The sequence below is a fragment of the Trichosurus vulpecula genome, chromosome 2, assembly GCF_011100635.1.
Source record: "Trichosurus vulpecula isolate mTriVul1 chromosome 2, mTriVul1.pri, whole genome shotgun sequence".
Lineage (NCBI taxonomy): Eukaryota > Metazoa > Chordata > Mammalia > Diprotodontia > Phalangeridae > Trichosurus > Trichosurus vulpecula.
The window spans coordinates 210,382,298-210,399,831 of NC_050574.1; the positions used below are offsets into that span (position 1 = coordinate 210,382,298).

Here is a 17,534-nt window from a genome sequence, read left to right on the forward strand (position 1 = left end):
TCCCCCAAACTCAGCTCAACCTTTGTTCACTTTAGTGCCATGTCTACCTTGATAAATATATCCGGGACAGGGAAATTAGGGTCAAAGTATGGTGGTACAACATGCCTTCATAGAGAAAACGAGTTGTTAAAATTTTTTTTTGCAAATCTTTTTCATTTTTCTTTTGTTTATAGTTCTTTCTTTTTTTTTAACTCTGAATTCCCTTTGGATGATTTTACTTAATTAGATATGTTGATGAGCTTTTTTAAGACTGGTTTTACCCTCTTCTGTTTCTCTCTGCTCTATGAGACTATATTGCTTATAATCTATAATCCTTCTTCATGAGATCTTACAAATGACTTTATATTCTAACCTGGTGTGGCCTTTGGCAACCACCTCTCCCTGGAAAGCAAGCTAGATATTTGCTGACTAGGGTGTTTTCTGGGCTCTTTTAATATTCTCGTGGCAATTAATTAACATTGGTTAAACTTATAGTAACTAATTTACAATGCTTAAATGCTGAGCAGAAGAATTTATATTTGATCCTAAATAAGAGAAAGGCTCTAGAGTTTACTGAGTACAGTTGGGACATGGTCAGATGTGTGATTTGGGAAAACATCTGGCAGTTAGACTAGATTAGGGAAGTTCAAAGAAGCTTATCACCAGAACTTTGGCCACTAAGTGTTAAAGTGCTGTTTTATGAGGTTCATAGCAACTCATGAAGATGGTCTACTAAGCTCTGGAAAGGCTTTGATCTTCAAATTACTGAAGTCACAGGTCTTGTAAAGTTTGAAGCAGCAGTTAAAACATTTGAGAACACACTAAATCAGAAAAAAGACTGAATAAAATTATCATCTTGTCTTTTAGATAAACTAAGTTTAAAGGATAGTACTCTAGCATTTTTTTTAATCCATACACATGTACCAGTACTAGATGCTCAAGTACTTACAGGTTCATATACAATCACAGATTTGTCCACAGATCTTTAAAAAAAGAGAAAAGAAAAATGTGTGTGAATATTTCTATAAATAGGGAAAATTTTAAATTTACCTAAATTGTATTTAAAACATTACAAATTTAATAAGGAGAAGAAAGAAGCTTAAACAAATACATATCATTCAAATGGAAAAACATACATAAGTAATATAAAAATATATAACACAGAATATAGGTTATAATAGCAAACCCTTCTAGTGGTATAAAGGTTCATACATAACTTTTCAAATATAAAATTACTCTACAAAATGAAAAATAATCTTATTAAAGGATTAACATGTGTTAATTGCAATTTGCAATAAGTAGTTATAATTGGAACAGTCATCTGTGATTCAAAAATTGTTTTAAATACATTTCTAGTCCCTGAAAAGTAACATCACAAAAGGATAAAACATTACAAAAAGTTATTGTTTGGTATGTTATATATGACTGTGAATAATTCTGCATTTTGATTTTGTTCCTCTTTTTAAATACATAATTCTTAATTTGGCCTTGTGGTTACATGGACTATTCTTAATAACAGCCATTTGAGATCACTCTAAAGGGCAAAAAGTCTTTTATAAATGAAGTTTTATATATTAAAAGGAAGCATAAATAGTCTCATTTATTTTTTTCTCTTTAAAAAAGCATATGAAAATTTATATCATCCCTACTACAAGTTCATAGCAGGTAAAACAAATTATCTAAAACAAAGACTATGACCAATATGTCATGTAGCAATAATGATATTATTTTACTTGCTTTAACATAGTAGCTCATATGGCGGAACAAATTATGGTGTTTGAATGTAATGGAATGTAACTGTGCCATAAGAAATGACAAAAGGGACAATTTCAGTTAAACATGAGAAGACTTGTAAGAACTTATGGAGAGTGAAATCAGGAGAACCCAGAGAACAATTTATACAATAACAATACAAAGAAAAACTACTAAGAGAGATCTAAGAACTCTAATCAATGTAATGACCAATCAGGGCTCCATAAGACCAATGATAAAAGATGGTACCTATTTTCTAACAGAGGTGGTGAGCTCAAATGAGATATGTATTTTTGGACATGAAAAGTGTGATTTGTTTTGTCTGATTAAGTAGATTTGATACAAGGGTTTTGTTTTTTTTCTTCCAAGATTTTTAGGGAGCAAAGGGACTTGGGAAAGAAGTGGAATAAGTCCAAGGTTAACAAAATTTTTAAAAAAAGGAAAGTAATAAAAGGTCATTGAAAGATATTGAAAATTTACTGAAGAAAAGATAAGTTAGTAGAAAACCCAAACAAAACAAGACAGCTTTGGCAATAACTTGTTAAATTGTGAAGGAACCAACTATGTGTGGTATAGATTTGTAGCTATATACGCAATCATGAAATCTTGCTGACTGGATCCACTACAAATTTATGTCACATTAATCTTAACTGGGCCTTTTCCCCTGCAAGGTATTCCTTTTACACCTCCTTAATTGATTCGGTATCCCAATTGCCACAGTAACTTTTCTAAATTTTTTGCATCCCTCCTCAAACTTCCTGTAGCTTCTCCTGCCACTTTCTCACTCAACTGAGAACCTGTCTCATATTTCACTGAAAAAAAAAAAAACAGAAGCACTTTCCAGGGAACTCCCTCTTATCACTTCCTCATCTCACATCATAGGAAAGATAGACAAGGAGGAATTACAGCACCACAATGGATAGGCTACCATTTCAATCTAAAGAAAACAAAGCAAAACAAAAAAAAACCAATAAGTGAGAACACCTCAGAGAACAAGGTTCATTAATTTCACACCGTGCAAATTTTAAAAGTGAGTTTATTTCATCATACAAGTAATAATTTCTTTATGTTAAGTTATTTCCTAAGAGGACAGCCTTTCGACTTGAAAGCTGAGTTCACTTTATTATGTTGCCACTCTTCCCTAATTCAAAATATAATTAAATCACAAAAACCAAATTAAATAGCTTACCCTGAAACTAACATTTGACCATCATAAGAAAAAGCACAAGACAGAACTGGAGCAGAGTGTCCACTCAGTGTACATTTATACTTCAATTCAAAACCTGCAATTAACATAGTAAGAAAAATGGTAAAATAGTATTTAGAATTTTAAATGCCATTTATTAAGAGCAAAAAACTTTAAAACATTCTGATAATTTTTTAGGCACAAATCTCACTGTTTACATATGTCCATTTGTTTTAAATACCTAAAATAAAGCTAACTATAAATATTTTAAAATATTATCTTAAAAAGCAAGGGAAAATATACACATTTTTTACTAACTTCCCTGAAATAAAACTAGGTACCAACAAATAAATTTTCTCTCTAGGTAGTCAATACTTTAAATCTTTAAAGGAGATAATGAAAAATAGATTGTAAATGATATGAGAAAGTAAATCGATGTTCAACAAACTATTTCTAATTTTTTTTCTTTTCTAAGTTATAAATTTCACTTTGCAATATAAAGTTTTGTTCATAACTGGCCTAAACACAAAATAATCTTGAATGGAAATAAGTATTTCAAACTATTCATAAATTGGCATTACTTAATAATATTTCTTTACTTCCCTTTAAAAGGACTCTGATTTAGTCAGTGAGTATTTTCATTACCAATGCAAGATTACAATGCCTCCATGATTGTTTCACAAATTTGTATAATTCATATACATATATTCATAGCAATGCCTTTTGTGATGGCAAAAAAATGGGAAACAAACTGATTGCTCAGTAAGAGAGAAAGAGATGATTCTTAAAAGCAATTTGGAATTATGCCAAAACTGTGACCAAACTACTGATATCCAGTGGTAACCACTATTAGGTGTATCTCTCCCACACCCTCCAAACCCTCCACCCCAAGAGATCACAGAAAGAAGAAAAGGGCCCGTATATACAAACATATTTACAAAGTCTCTTTTCTATAGTACGGAAGAACTGGAAACTGAAGGGGTGCTGATCAACTGGGTAATGGATGAACAAGTTATGGTATATGAATGTTTTGGAATGTTTGTGCTGTAAGAAATGATGAAGGGGATGGTTTCAGAGAAACCTGGGAAGACTATTATGAAATGATGATGCAAAGCAAAGTGAGCAGAACCTGGAGAACAATTTATACAATAACAATGATATTGTAAAGATAAACAACTTTGAAAGATTTAGGAATTCTGAATAAAACAATGCCAATCACAATTCCAGAGCATTCATAATGAAGCATGCTCCCCACTTCCAGATAGAAGAGTGATGGACTTGAAGTACAGATTAAATATTTTTTTTTGATGTGGCCAATGAAGGAATTTGTTTTGCTTGATCATACATATGTGTAATAGGTTTTGTTTTTCTTGCTTTCTCAGTAGGTGTTTCAGGGTGGGGGAAGGTATGAATTGAGAGGAAGAGAATGCAAACCTAAAACTAAAATAAAATTGAATTTTTTAAATAGAAGTAAAAAATTTTAAAAAAGAAAAGAAAAATTGCTGAACAAATTATGGTATATGAATGTAATGAATGTAACTAAATATTGCAAGATAAGAAATGACAACCATGAGAAATTCAGAGAAGTGTGGAAAAGTGTGGGGAAAAAAATAAGTATCAACTGATGCTGTGTGAAATACGAGAAGAATATATGGAATATCTACAGTAACATAAATAAACGCTGACAGCTGAGAGACTGTAATGGCCAATCTTGGTCCTAAGAATGAAATGATGAAAATACTTTCCTCCTCTCAGATCAGAGGTAGGGGACTATGTATTTGTAATGTTGCAATATCAATGGGGCCATTATGTTAGTTATTTTTACTTAACTATTTTTCCTGTGTTCTAATTCTTTTTCTATGTTCAAAGGAGGCAGAAGAGGGTATATCAAGAAATGAATGGGCTGAAAAAAAAAACAAATGAAAAGGCATCAACACAATTTTAAAGAATAGGAAAAACAAGGAAAAAACCTAACATTTTTACTTCAAAGATTTCCTATTTTGAAAGAAAACTGAAAAACATATATAAAATAATCAAGACACTTTATTCTATAAACATTGTGTTAAAACCTAATCAATTTAAATTAAGAATAAAAGCTTAATTTCAGTTTACTACCATGTTGATTTTAACATACACTGTTTTGATATGTTAGCTACCTAATGGGAACAGCTACCAATGGAACAAAACCCTGCTCTTTATCCTCATCCCTACTTCCAAAGACTCCATCCCTCAGTTCTTTCCCAGGCCATTACCCCTGTATTATCTATACTCCTCCCTTCCCCATCTTGATAACTTTGGCAAACCAACTCAATTCTACCTTGACCTCCATTCTTGAGTCTCTTACCCCTTTATTCTATTTTTCCTCACCAAGTTTCAGCCTTGAATTGCTAGGCTGCCTTCATTCCTACTCATGAACTGCTGAGTAAGGCTGAAGAAAATTGTATAACTGTGCTAAATAGGTCGACTTAAAAATTAGGTTACATAAACTCAACTGGACCCTCAGTATGTACATCCCTAATCAATTCATTATTCCACTCACTACAGAGGCTTTTTTAAAAGTAATTTCTCTCTCCTCACATTCCTCATATCTTACCAACATTCTTAGCTAAGAACTTGGTCTTATATTTCACTGGAAAACTTGAAGAGATTTTCTGAAAGCTCCCTCTTAGTCTGTCCTCTTCATCTCACATCACTCAGATGTCTTCTGCCATTACCTTCTTCACCTGCCTCACACAAAGACACGGTCATTCTTGCCAAGGCAAATTCCTCTACATGTACAAGTGATTGCATTCTAGCCTTTCTTCTCTACCAGTTAGTACTCTTTATCATCTTAATTCTCACTTTCTTTCAATTTCTGTTTATGGAATGCTTCCCCCTGCCTACAAATATGCCCAATGTCTCTCCAATCTTCAAAAAACTCACTTGATACATCTATCCCCATTAGCTATCATCCCATATCTCTCTTACATTCTGTGGCTAAACACCTTGAGAAGGGTATCTACAATTGTTGCTAACACTTCCTTTTACTTTCACTCTCATCTTAATTCTCTAAAATGTGACTCCTGACCTTATCATTTAACTCAAACTGGTTTCTCCAAAGTTACAAAGATCTTTTAATTGCCAGATGTAAAGGCCTTTTCTGAATCCTTACCCTTCTTGACCTCTCTGCAGCTTTTGATGCTGTTGATGACTCTCTTCTCCTTGATGCTCTCTTCTCTAGGTTTTCATGACACTGTTCTCTCCTGGTATACCTCTTACCTGACTGCTCCTTCTCCGTTTCCTTTACTGGATTTTCATCCAGGTCATGCCACTAACCATGCGTGTCCTCCAAGGATCTGTCTTGAGTCCTCTTTCCTTCTCTCTCTAAACTATTTCACTTGGTGATCTCACCAGTGCCATTATCATCTCTATGATGATGATTCTCAGATCTAGTTATCCAGTCCTAACCTCTCTCTTCTAACCTCCAGATTCACATTTCCAAACATTTATGAGGCATATTGAATGGAATAACCCATATTTATCTTAAACTCATCACATTCAAAACTGAATACATTATCTTTCCTCTCAAACCCTACCCTATTCCTAACTTTCTTATTACCATAGATGTTATTCTTGACACTTTACTCTCTCTCGCTCCAATAACCAATCTGCGGCCTATTGTTTCTACCTTCCTAACATCTCATTTGACATTTAAAGCCTTACATAAACACCTACCATTATAGTTTTCATATACAACTTATAAACTTCTTGAAGACAATCCAACTCCTGACTCTAGGCATTTTCATTGGCGGTTCCCCATACCTGGAATACTTTCCCTCTTCATCTCTGTCTTCTGGCTTCACTGGCTTCCTTTGAATTCCAGCTAAAATCCAACCTACTGTAAGATGCCTTCTGCAATCCTCTTTAACACTAATACCTTCCTCAGTGGATTATCTTCCGATTATCTGGTATAGATCTTGCTTGTGCACAGTTGTTTTCATGTTGTCTCTCCCATCAGAATGAGCTCCTCAAGAGCAGAGATGGTCTTTTGCCTTTCTTTGTATCCCTAGCACTTAGCACAGCACCTAGCACCTAGTAGGTGCTTAATAAATACTTGCTGACTACAATGCTAAGACTAGAAGAATCTCAATCATGAAATACAAAATTACGTATCTATCTATCTATCTACATGTGGCTAAAACCAATTCATAATGAACAGTGCTTTTCCCATTAAAATTTATGAATATTGTTCATAGGATCAAAGATCTAGAGCTGGAACAGACCTCAGAAGCCATCTGGTCCAAATCCTACAGATGAAGAAAGTGAGGCCCATGGAGGTTAAGTGACTCACAAAAAGCCACACAGGTAGTTCTTTTACTTATAGTCGAAGACAACATTTGCAGAGTCTGCTACTGTTTGTCTTTCTGTTCTTTACTCTTTAGAGTAAAGCTACATCAAAAGGTTTTAAGTATTCTAGTACTTCAATCACAATGAATTTTTCTACTTTTCCACTTTATTGTTTATTGTCTTTGGAGTATTCTGATATGTTCCATTCTCTGCATCATTGACTTTGGTCTACCACTTACTGTGTGACTTTGAGGAAGTCATCTCTATAGGTCTCATCTCTATAGGTATCAAATCCCTTGTCTGTAAGATGAGGGGGTTTTACAAATATATAATCCTATAATTCTGTGTCCTGCAGTGAGAATCAACAAGAAATAGAAACCAATTAAATATGGAGGGAGAGAGTAGAGTTGAGAATGACTCCAACTTTGTGAACTTGGCTTACTGGAAGAATAGTGATGAAGTATAGGAACAGGAAGTCTCCAAAATAAATGCAAGCTATCAACAACCCTATAAAAAAATGTTCCAAATCACTAAAAATATGAGAAATGCAAATTAAAACAACTGAGGTTTTATCTCATATCCAATAGATTAGCAAAGATGATGAATGATGAAAATCGCAATTGCTGGAGAAGCTGTGGAAGGAGAGGCACACTAATGCACTACTGGCAAAACAGTTAATTGACCTAATGTCTAGAAAACAATTTGGATCTATACATAAAAAGTCAATAAACTCTTCATGCCCTTTGATCCAGCAATACCAATAACAGACATATACTCCCAAAAGGTCAAGACAGAGGGAAAGTACTGATACGTACAAAAGATTTAGAGCAGGCCTTTTTGTTGTAGCAAAAGACTAGAGAATTGGAGATTGGAGAATGGCCAAGTAGTGTTATATGAATATAATGGAATGTTATTTATCAGAAGACAAATATGAAGAATTCAGAGAAACTTGGGAATATTTTCATGAACTTATATATAATGTAAAGAATAGAACCAGAAGAAAACTTATGCAAAAGACCACAACAATGCAAAAGAAAACAACTGCGAAAGAAAACTACTTCAGAATTCTGAAATCAATCATAATTTCAAAAAACTAACTAAGAAATACAGAATGAAATACAGATTTTCCTTTTCTTTTCATTATGAACTAGAAAATCGTGAACAAAGAAGGCTACACAAGTATCTGTATGTGATCATCAACATGTAAATTGAAACCTCAAATTATAAGGGCAGATTTTGGTGAAAGGAATACTATGAGCCAAGTACTAAATTCATTGAAAAAGGAACGACCTCATGGGGGCAGAAGAAAACAGTCACAAGGATCTCGGTAGAATGATATATCTGGATTCAATGAAGCTCAAAATAGGTCAATTAGAGGTTGCTTGTTAAATGATGGTGGTAGGAGGAGAATAGAGTATTGAGCAAGAAATATACCTTTTCCTCTTCCTGCCCCAAGTGTTGGGGAAGAGAGGGGTGAGGAGGGGCAGGAGTGAAGGTATATCCCATACTAGAGAGGACAGCAATGGATAAACATTATTATCTGGGAGAAGCCAGGTTTTGTGGATTGCAAGGATATGGGAAGAACATAAGACAAACAGGTCTAATACGAAGGGCAATTTGTTGATAACAGAACAGAGTTCCAGTGGGTTACTACCCTTGGTAGTCAGTCAATAAACATAAAAGTTCCTACTATGTGCTAGGTAGTGTGCTAAGCAATGGAGAAAGGCAAAAGATAGTCTTTCCTATAGAGGGGCTCACATGGGGGAGAAAACATGCAAAGAAGTATGTATAAATAAGCTAAAGACAAGATAAATTAGAAATAATCAACAGAGGGAAGGTACTCTAATGCTTTAATTCTAATTAAGGGGGACTGGGAAAGGCTTCCTGTAAAAAATGGAATTTTAGCTGAGATGCAAAGGTAGCCAGGAGAGACAAGAGGTAGAGATGAAGAGGGAGAATGTTCCAGGTGGTAAAAAGTAGACAATCAAAATGTTTGGAGTCAGGAGACAGAGTATCTTTGTTCAAGGAACAGCAAGAAGGTAGGTATGACTGGGTCAAAGAATATATGAAGTAGGGGTGAGGGAGTGTTATGAAGGGTTTTGAATACCAAGCAGTGAATTTTATATTTGATCCTGGAGGTGACAGGGAGCCAGTGGAGTTTATTAGATGGGGAGGGGAGACATGGTCAGATCTGTGCTTTAGGAAGATGACTTTAACAGCTGAGTGGAGGATGGAATGGAGTGGGGAGAAACTTGTAGCAGGCAGACCAATCAATAGATTATTATAATAGTCTGGATGTGAAATAATGAGGGCTTGTACCAGGTGCTGGCATCAGTGGAGGAAGAAAGAAAGAAATATATTTGAGTGATGTTGCAAAGGTAAAATCAACAGGCCTAGGCAACAGATTGGATATCAGAATTGAGAGAGTGAGGACTGAAGGATGATATCTATGTTATGAGCCTGGGTGCCTGGGAGAATGGTGGTACCCTCCACAGACATAAAGAAGAGGAGGTGGGGAGGGGAAGATGAGTTCAGTTTTGGACACGATGAGTTTAAGAGTTTGAGATGTCCTATAAACAGCTGGAGATGTGAGTCTGGAAGCTGTGAGTCTATAGATGTGAGCAGAGAGGTTAGGGCCGGGAAAGAACTGTGGGATGAAAGGATTGGAGGTCAGAGTGTGGATGAAGAACAGGGTTTGGGGTTGCAAGGCAGAGAGAGGGAGTAGAATGACAATAGACTATGATCACATAAGGGAATTTCAGAGTTCATGTACATAGAAGTGGTGCATTTATGACTGATGGCAAGAGGAGTAGGTCATATGAAAAGAGTAAGCTGAGAAACAGTGAGGTTAAGGTGTTTGAGGGAAATCTCGGAGTATGATGGCAGGAATTGAAAAGAGAAAGCCTGTAAGCCAGACACTGAATTCACTGAGAAAGAAAGGGGAGTATCCTAGAGGTCTACAGCCAATAGCTACCAGGATTTTGACTGGGTGGTAAATGCAGATTATAAAGAACTCAAAGAGGAGGATGGTGGTAGGTGGAGAACCTGAATGTGGCAATGGGAGGGTGGAGGTGGAGGAAGGAATATTTCAACATCTCCACCTCAACTAGTAGGTTGGAAGGAATGAGTAATAGTACAGCCAATGCTAAAAAGGGGACTTCATATCTAGATCCCTCAGAGCTAGATGATGGAAGGAGTGAGAAAGGAAAAGATTTAAGTTTACTGCTTATGGAGCAGGCATTTCAGAGCACACAGTTGAAGGCATGGGTAGCTTTGAAGCAAGACACTGTAAGTGTGGAGAGTATGGGTTGAGGCGGGTGGAAATAAGAGATTAGGCAGTTGGGGACAGAAAATGAAGTTTGAATGATGAGAGCTGGGATTCAGAATCACCAGGATGGGAAAGGTATGACCAGAGAGGAGTCTGTTAATCACTGAAGAATAAGTTCAGGTATGTTTTCATTGTCCATAGAGGGTTAGCCTCAGGCTGCACTTCTCTCTGGGTCTTAAACTGTTTAGAGGGAACAATGAAAAAGTAGGATAGAGTGGGACACGCACAGAAAGGTTGTGGCTAACATGGATGTGTATATAGGCCCTAGTAAAGGCTTTGATTACCACATGCCTGGACTATTGTAATAGCTTCAATAAGTTTTCAAAGAATATGAAGAATAATTTTCATTGTGCATTAATCAAGTAAAACAAACAAAACTCCAGAAACTCTACATTGCCTTCCAAAGTTCAAACTCCTTTTTCCAGGCATTCAAAGCATTATATAAGCTGCCACTACACTACTTTTCCAACCCAACTGGGTCCCACTAATATGCTATTTTCTTGCCACTTTGCTCTGACTACTAGAATGTCCTCCTTCCCTTATTTATCTATTGAATTTCTATTTATCCTTTAAAGCCCAATTCAAACTAAGGGAACCTTTCAAACAACAAATATTTATTAAGTACTCATGATGTGCCAGGCACTGTGCTAGGTGCTAGGGATACAAAGACAAGAAAGAGACAGAGTCCCTGCCCTTGAGAAGCTTACATCATATCTGGAGAGACAACAAATACATACATAAATATATAGGAAATAAATATACAAATACAGAGTAACTTGGGGAGGAGACGTGCTAGATCTCTGATCCTCTCAGAAATAATCTTTCCCTCACTTAGTACTTTGTTTTACAACTCTCTAGTGAAGTTATCATTGATTATATATTGCAGTTATCTGTGGTTTATCTTATCCCATGACTACACTGGAACCTTCATGAAGGCAAGAACAACACTTTATGTAAATTTTTCACCTCACTCAAAGCCTACCACAACTCTCTCTGATGTAAACGATCTTATCTGGTAACAAAAAATATATAAAAACAGTTTTATGATCAGTTTTAAGTTGCCTGCTCACTGTTTTTTAAAAAAGACTAATTAAAATAATCATCATAATTATTTGTATATGACTCTAGATGCATACATACCTAAGAAATCTCTAAGTGTAGTAACCCAAAGTTTGATCTGGCAATCTTGACCACACGATGCCATTCGGAAAAATTGGGGGCCATGCTCACCATCTGGTAAAATTAAATATTTTAAATGAATCAAAATTAATGAAACAGATTAACGATCTTAAGAAAGCAGATTTTCTTTTTCATATTGAGATCTGATAATATTCCTATTCAAGCATTTTTTGTAAGTAGTATTCATTTACCTTGTTTGTCTAATATCAGAAAAAAAGATGATTTTACAAAGTATACTATGACCAAATACATTCTTGCAAGGGGATAGTTCGAGGTCCTGTCTACAAGTGACAGAATATTTGTATATTTACACTCATGCAGAAAGGAAGAAGAGATCAGATAGAGAGAAAAGGAGAAGAGAGAGAAGACTGAACCTGGACAGGGAAGGTTGGTGTTTTTAGGACTGGGAAGGACATAGCTAGTATGGAGGATGGACTGAATAGAGAAGGAAAAGATTTGTTAGAATAACACTTTGTTAGAGGCAGAAAAGAATGCAATCAGTGGTGCAAGCAAAAGAGCCTTAATAAGGAACAGAGATAAATCTCCTGTAATAAGGAGGTAAAAGGATATTAAATTTTTTTTAGGAATAAAGTGATTTGAAAGATCTCTCATGTCAGTTGCCCTCAATCATCTTAGCAAAGTAAACAGCCAAGTCACCATGTAAGGATATGTGGGTATGGCTGATGGTTTCTTTAAAAAGGATAAGTTCTGATGCAATCACTATGGGGAATGATTTAGGAACTGAAAGAGTGTAGACAGTAGAAAAATTACTGGCTGAACTGAGATTATGTACCATAAATTTGTAATGGATAAGAGTCATTTCAACTTCATTACTGTATCCCAAGGATGAGGACTTTAAAGTCAGAAACATAAGATGGTTAAGAAGGCAATGGATTCTAAGGTTGTAGCTAGTGAAATCCTGAGGCAGACCACAAAGCCAGGGTAGGGCTTAGAGATAATGGAAACAAGAAGGGAGAGAGAGAGTAGAAGAGGAATGGGCCAAAACAGGCATTTTTCCCCCACTTAATAGTATTTTATTTTTTCCAATTACATGTAAAGATAGTTTTCAACATGCACTTTTATAAAATTTCGAGTTCCAAATTTTTTTCTCCCTCCCTTCCCAAGATGCAAGCATTTACTACACATGTACAATGATATTAAGAAAAAAATATATAGTGAAAATAGTATGCTTCAAATTGCAGTCAGACTCCATAGTTCTTTCTCTCAATGTGGATAGCATTTTCCAGCAGGAGTCTTTTGGAATTGTCTTAGATCACTGTATTGTTGAGAAGAGCTAGACTATCAAAGTTGATCATCACACAATGTTGCTGTTACTGTGTACAATATTCTCTTGGTTCTGCTCACTTCACTCAGCATCAGTGCATGTAAGTCTTTCCAGGTTTTTCTGAAATCTGCCTGCTTATCATCTCTTATAGTACAATAGTATACCACTACAATCATGTACCACAACTTGTTTAGCCTTTCCCCAACTGATGGGCATTCCCTCAATTTCCAATTCTTGACCACCACAAAAAGAACTGCTACAAATATTTTTGTACATGTGGGTATTTTTCCATTTTCGATGACCTTTTTGGGATATAGACCTAGTAGCAATATTGCAGGATCAAAGGATATGCACAGCAAAACAGTCATTCTTAATAAAATGAAGATCATCCTTTTAATTGCTCTTTTTATTCCATATTAAAAATAATTTCCTGTAAAAGGCATTTTTAAAAAAATCTCTACTTACCAAAGACTTGTTTCACCAAGAACAATGGCCTAAGCTGCTTTTTCTAACATTATAAAAACTCTTGGTCAAAGCTACAACTGTTCTTGCTTCTCGTTCTTAAGAAAAGTCAACCAGTGCGACTGTTCCAAATCTTTTCTACAAATCCCCAAATCCATTTACCTCTCTCCCATTCTCGGATAAAAGATCAAGCCTACTTTGCTAAAAACAGAGGCCAAACATAAAATCTCTCTTATATTCTCCTCTCCAATTCACTTTTTTCCCCTCTGTATCTATCTTTTCCCCTTTTCTTGTTGTCTGAGAAAGAAGTGTCTCTTCTTTTTCTAAAGCTGTCTCCGTTTGTGAGCAATCAAGTTCTTACTCCTTTTTTATTATCTCCTCCTTCTCTGGCATGTCCAATCTCTTCCTCCTCACAAGTTTCTCTTTCACTTCAAACATCATTATTATTTCTCCACTCGAAGAATCTTCATTTGAACCTGTCTCCTCTAGCTTCCAAATTTCTTGAATACAATTACCACAATGTCTCCATTTCCTCACTTCTCATTTTTCTTTTACCTTCAATGTGATATTAGGGTAACTATTCTCCTATTATACAACAATCACGAAGTCACCAAATCCAGTGATTTATTCCTAGTCCTGGGGAACATATATTACCGACCATTGCTTTCTTCAGCTTCCATGCATGGCACTACAGTTTCCTGGTTCTTATTTATTTCTTTCCTCCTGCATTCAAGGCTCACTCTTAAACTTCTAGTCTTTTTTCCAAACTCTAGCCCTGCTTTCATAGTTTTAATTATCCATTGTATGTGATTCTCATATTTTTCTCTTTCACTGTCTAATCTCTTACCTGAACTATTGTCCTCTATTTGCCACTACATGAACCTTTTTGTGTGAATGTCTCAGTATCATAATCATAATAAAAGTTGCTATTTATATAGTTACCTTAAAGATGGCAAAAAGATACAGATATATCATCTGACCTTCAACAATATTCCTATGAAGTAGGTAGTATAGGTGCTATTATTCTCACATTATAGATATGGAAACTCCGGTTAAGAGGTATTAAATGATTTGTGATCACACAGCTAATGTCAAAGGCAAGAATCAAAATCAGACCTCATGCTTTTTCAACTCCAACACTTTGCAACATGGACACAAAGCAGTCTTTATATTAAAAAAAATTCTTTAAAAATCTCTCACAAACACTTTACTTGCCCATTGCTACCATCATTTAATACTATTATAATAGCCATGATCTCTGAGCCAAACTAGCAAAAACATCACTTTCTTTATAACACTACACTTTTTAAAAAACTCTAAATCACTTTTCAGTGCCTAAAGGACAAAGTTCAAATTAATCCCCCCTACTTGGATTTCAAGTTACTGTGTACTCTACTATCTGGCCTTATCTACCCATAATTCAACCTTTATATTTTCTAAATACCATAAACTTGAGAATTCTCATAAACCACAGCATACCAATCAAGCTGGTCTAACTCTATATTCATTTTCATGCTTTTCTTTTCACATTGTTCTCCCTATCTGGAATAGCTTCTTCCATAATCTTTCCCAATGCAAATATGAGTAGCCATTTATAAACATTTATTGAATTTCTTTGAAAATAAATTCCCTTTATCACAAATAAAATTAAATGTTGAAATATGAGGTATTGTATTTTTATGTTATCCTACTGTTTGGAAATAGACCATAGTATTTCTTAAATATAACTCATTGAAATGCAATTAATTATCTATTATGCAATGGAGGGCTTTGGAATGTGTTTAAAGTTACATTTGAATATAAACGTGTTAGACAGTCTAAGCATTTATAATACTTGAAGCCAAATAATGAGGCCACATTGTGAAAATTTTATTAAGACAGAAAAGTTAGGAAGTTGTGCAGCTTTCTGACACATTCTCCCAGTTCAGCTCTTCCTAGATTTCTCACTCCATGCTATCAATGGACAATAAAACTTTTCATAATACTAATACAAAGCAAGAAATGCAAAGTATTATGGGAAAGAGGTAGAAACAAAGGGTTTTAATTTCATAATTATATAAGGAAGTTGAAAGCAAGAATTTGCTAGGGATAATCCATCTGTAATATGGATAATCCCTTTTGAAGATAGTCATGAATTGACCTTAAAAAGGTATAAATGGCTTAGTTTAAATACTTTAGGTTTTTTACCTATGGGTCTTGGATAAAATGTAGTTATGTCTTTGTAACTGATGCTTACTAAATAAATCACAATCAAGAAGTGATTTTAAATCACCTGTGGAAACAGAAACAATTAATGGAATTTATTTATTGAGGTTATATTTAAACAATTAGCTAGATTAATGAATGAATGATAAATCCTTGAAGAGAAATTCTAGAATTTAAGACTGTACTCTTGACCTTTGAGGATGATGTCACAGGAGCAACTATCATGATATAAAAATACCTGATATAAAAATACACACTTTCAAAGAAAAGACACAGAACTGAACATATGCCAGTCTGACCTGGTTTAATCCACAATTTCATTTTTTTTAAATGGACATTTAAAACATGTCAACAAACAAGTTCTTTATAACAATACCCAAAGGTAATTAGCATCCAACTGGAACTTTTAATTTCTATCCCTGTAACAAATTTGACACTCAATAATTATATGTATGGGAGAACTAAAATCAATATTTAAGAGATATTTTTATAACAGAGTTCTTTGGATTTGTATACAGTTAATACATTTTGTCACCATAATATTACTATATCAACTCTGGTTGAAATTAATGATTTAAAAGAAATATAACCAATACATGCCTATTTTAATTCATCCAGGATACATTAGTAGAATAAATATTTTCATATCTTTAAAAATCATTTAAAATGTATATGAGGTAGAAAGAATTAATGAAATAATTTAATATATATTATAAAAATTATGTCATATAAAAGAAAAAATAATTTTAATATAATAATGTGAACCAAAACTAATTTTAGGATTTCAATTTTCACTAAAAAAAACTTTACTAATATCTAAAATAAACAACTTGTTACTTCATTGCTGAATCAGCTGTCTGCACAGAGTGAGACCACTGACTAGCCAGAACAAAGCAAGTTAGAAGAATAAAAACTGGAAAAAGATGTGATTAAAATAACTCCATCCTGATCTATGTAAACTAGCTCATGATGATGAGAAATGCTTATGGAGAGAAGAAAAGAAACAACCTGCAATAATTTCATATCTAGTTTTGATATAAATCAATAGCAATAATAAGGAAACCAAAAGAGCCCCTAATGCACCTTAGCCTTTGGACATTGGACTGATTTGCATGGTAGCAGAAGGCAATACTTATAGGGATATAAACTTATTTGTAAAACCTTAATCGAGAAAGGTGATAGGGAGGCAGCAGAGTACAGTGGAAATAATACTCTAAAAAGTCATAGAACTTGGGTTCAAATCCTCTTATATGACCCTATGCAAATCATTTAGAGCTTCTTTAAACCTAGATTTCCTCACCTATAAAACAAGGGAGTTGAACTACATCAATGGCGTCAACCTCAAATAGAAACAGGGGCCACTAAACTGTACATCAGGAACCCTGTGGGCTGCATATTAGCTTAGTTTTAAAATGTAATATTATATTTATATTTCATTGTGTTATTGTTTTATTGTATTTTTATTTATCTTGCTAAGAATTTCCTAATTACATTTTAATGAGGTTCGGGCAACACACAGGATTGTTGTGGTCCACATGCAGCCCACAGGCTGTCTGACACCTCTGAAACAGATGGCTCAAGATTCTTTCCAGGTCAAGGTCTATGATCCTAAGCCTATGAGCAGTATTGCCCTATATAACAGAGAGATGCAATAGAGTAAAGGACTCAACTAAGTAAAAGTCATCCTGAGAGCATTTATGAATGAAAATGGAAAGAGTTCAAACAAAAGAAAAATAGAAAAGATACACAGATGTGCTAAGATTTTAATAAAGAGGCAGCTGGACGTTCAGTGAATAGAACACTTGCCTGAAGTCAGAAAGATATATGTTCAA

At 34.6% G+C, this 17,534-nt stretch overlaps 1 protein-coding gene across 5 annotated transcripts in view; it reads right to left on the bottom strand.

Annotated features, from left to right (window-relative positions):
- WDSUB1 (WD repeat, sterile alpha motif and U-box domain containing 1) overlaps positions 1–17,534 on the bottom strand; it is a 78,934-nt gene that overhangs the window by 48,745 nt on the left and 12,655 nt on the right. For all 5 annotated transcript variants that reach the window (XM_036743227.1, XM_036743228.1, XM_036743223.1 and 2 more), the window contains 3 exons: positions 11,712–11,804; positions 2,921–3,014; positions 929–962 (listed from right to left, as the gene is read on the bottom strand). In XM_036743227.1, the coding sequence (XP_036599122.1) occupies positions 929–962; positions 2,921–3,014; positions 11,712–11,804 (221 nt within the window). The remainder of the gene's footprint in view (positions 1–928; positions 963–2,920; positions 3,015–11,711; positions 11,805–17,534) is intronic.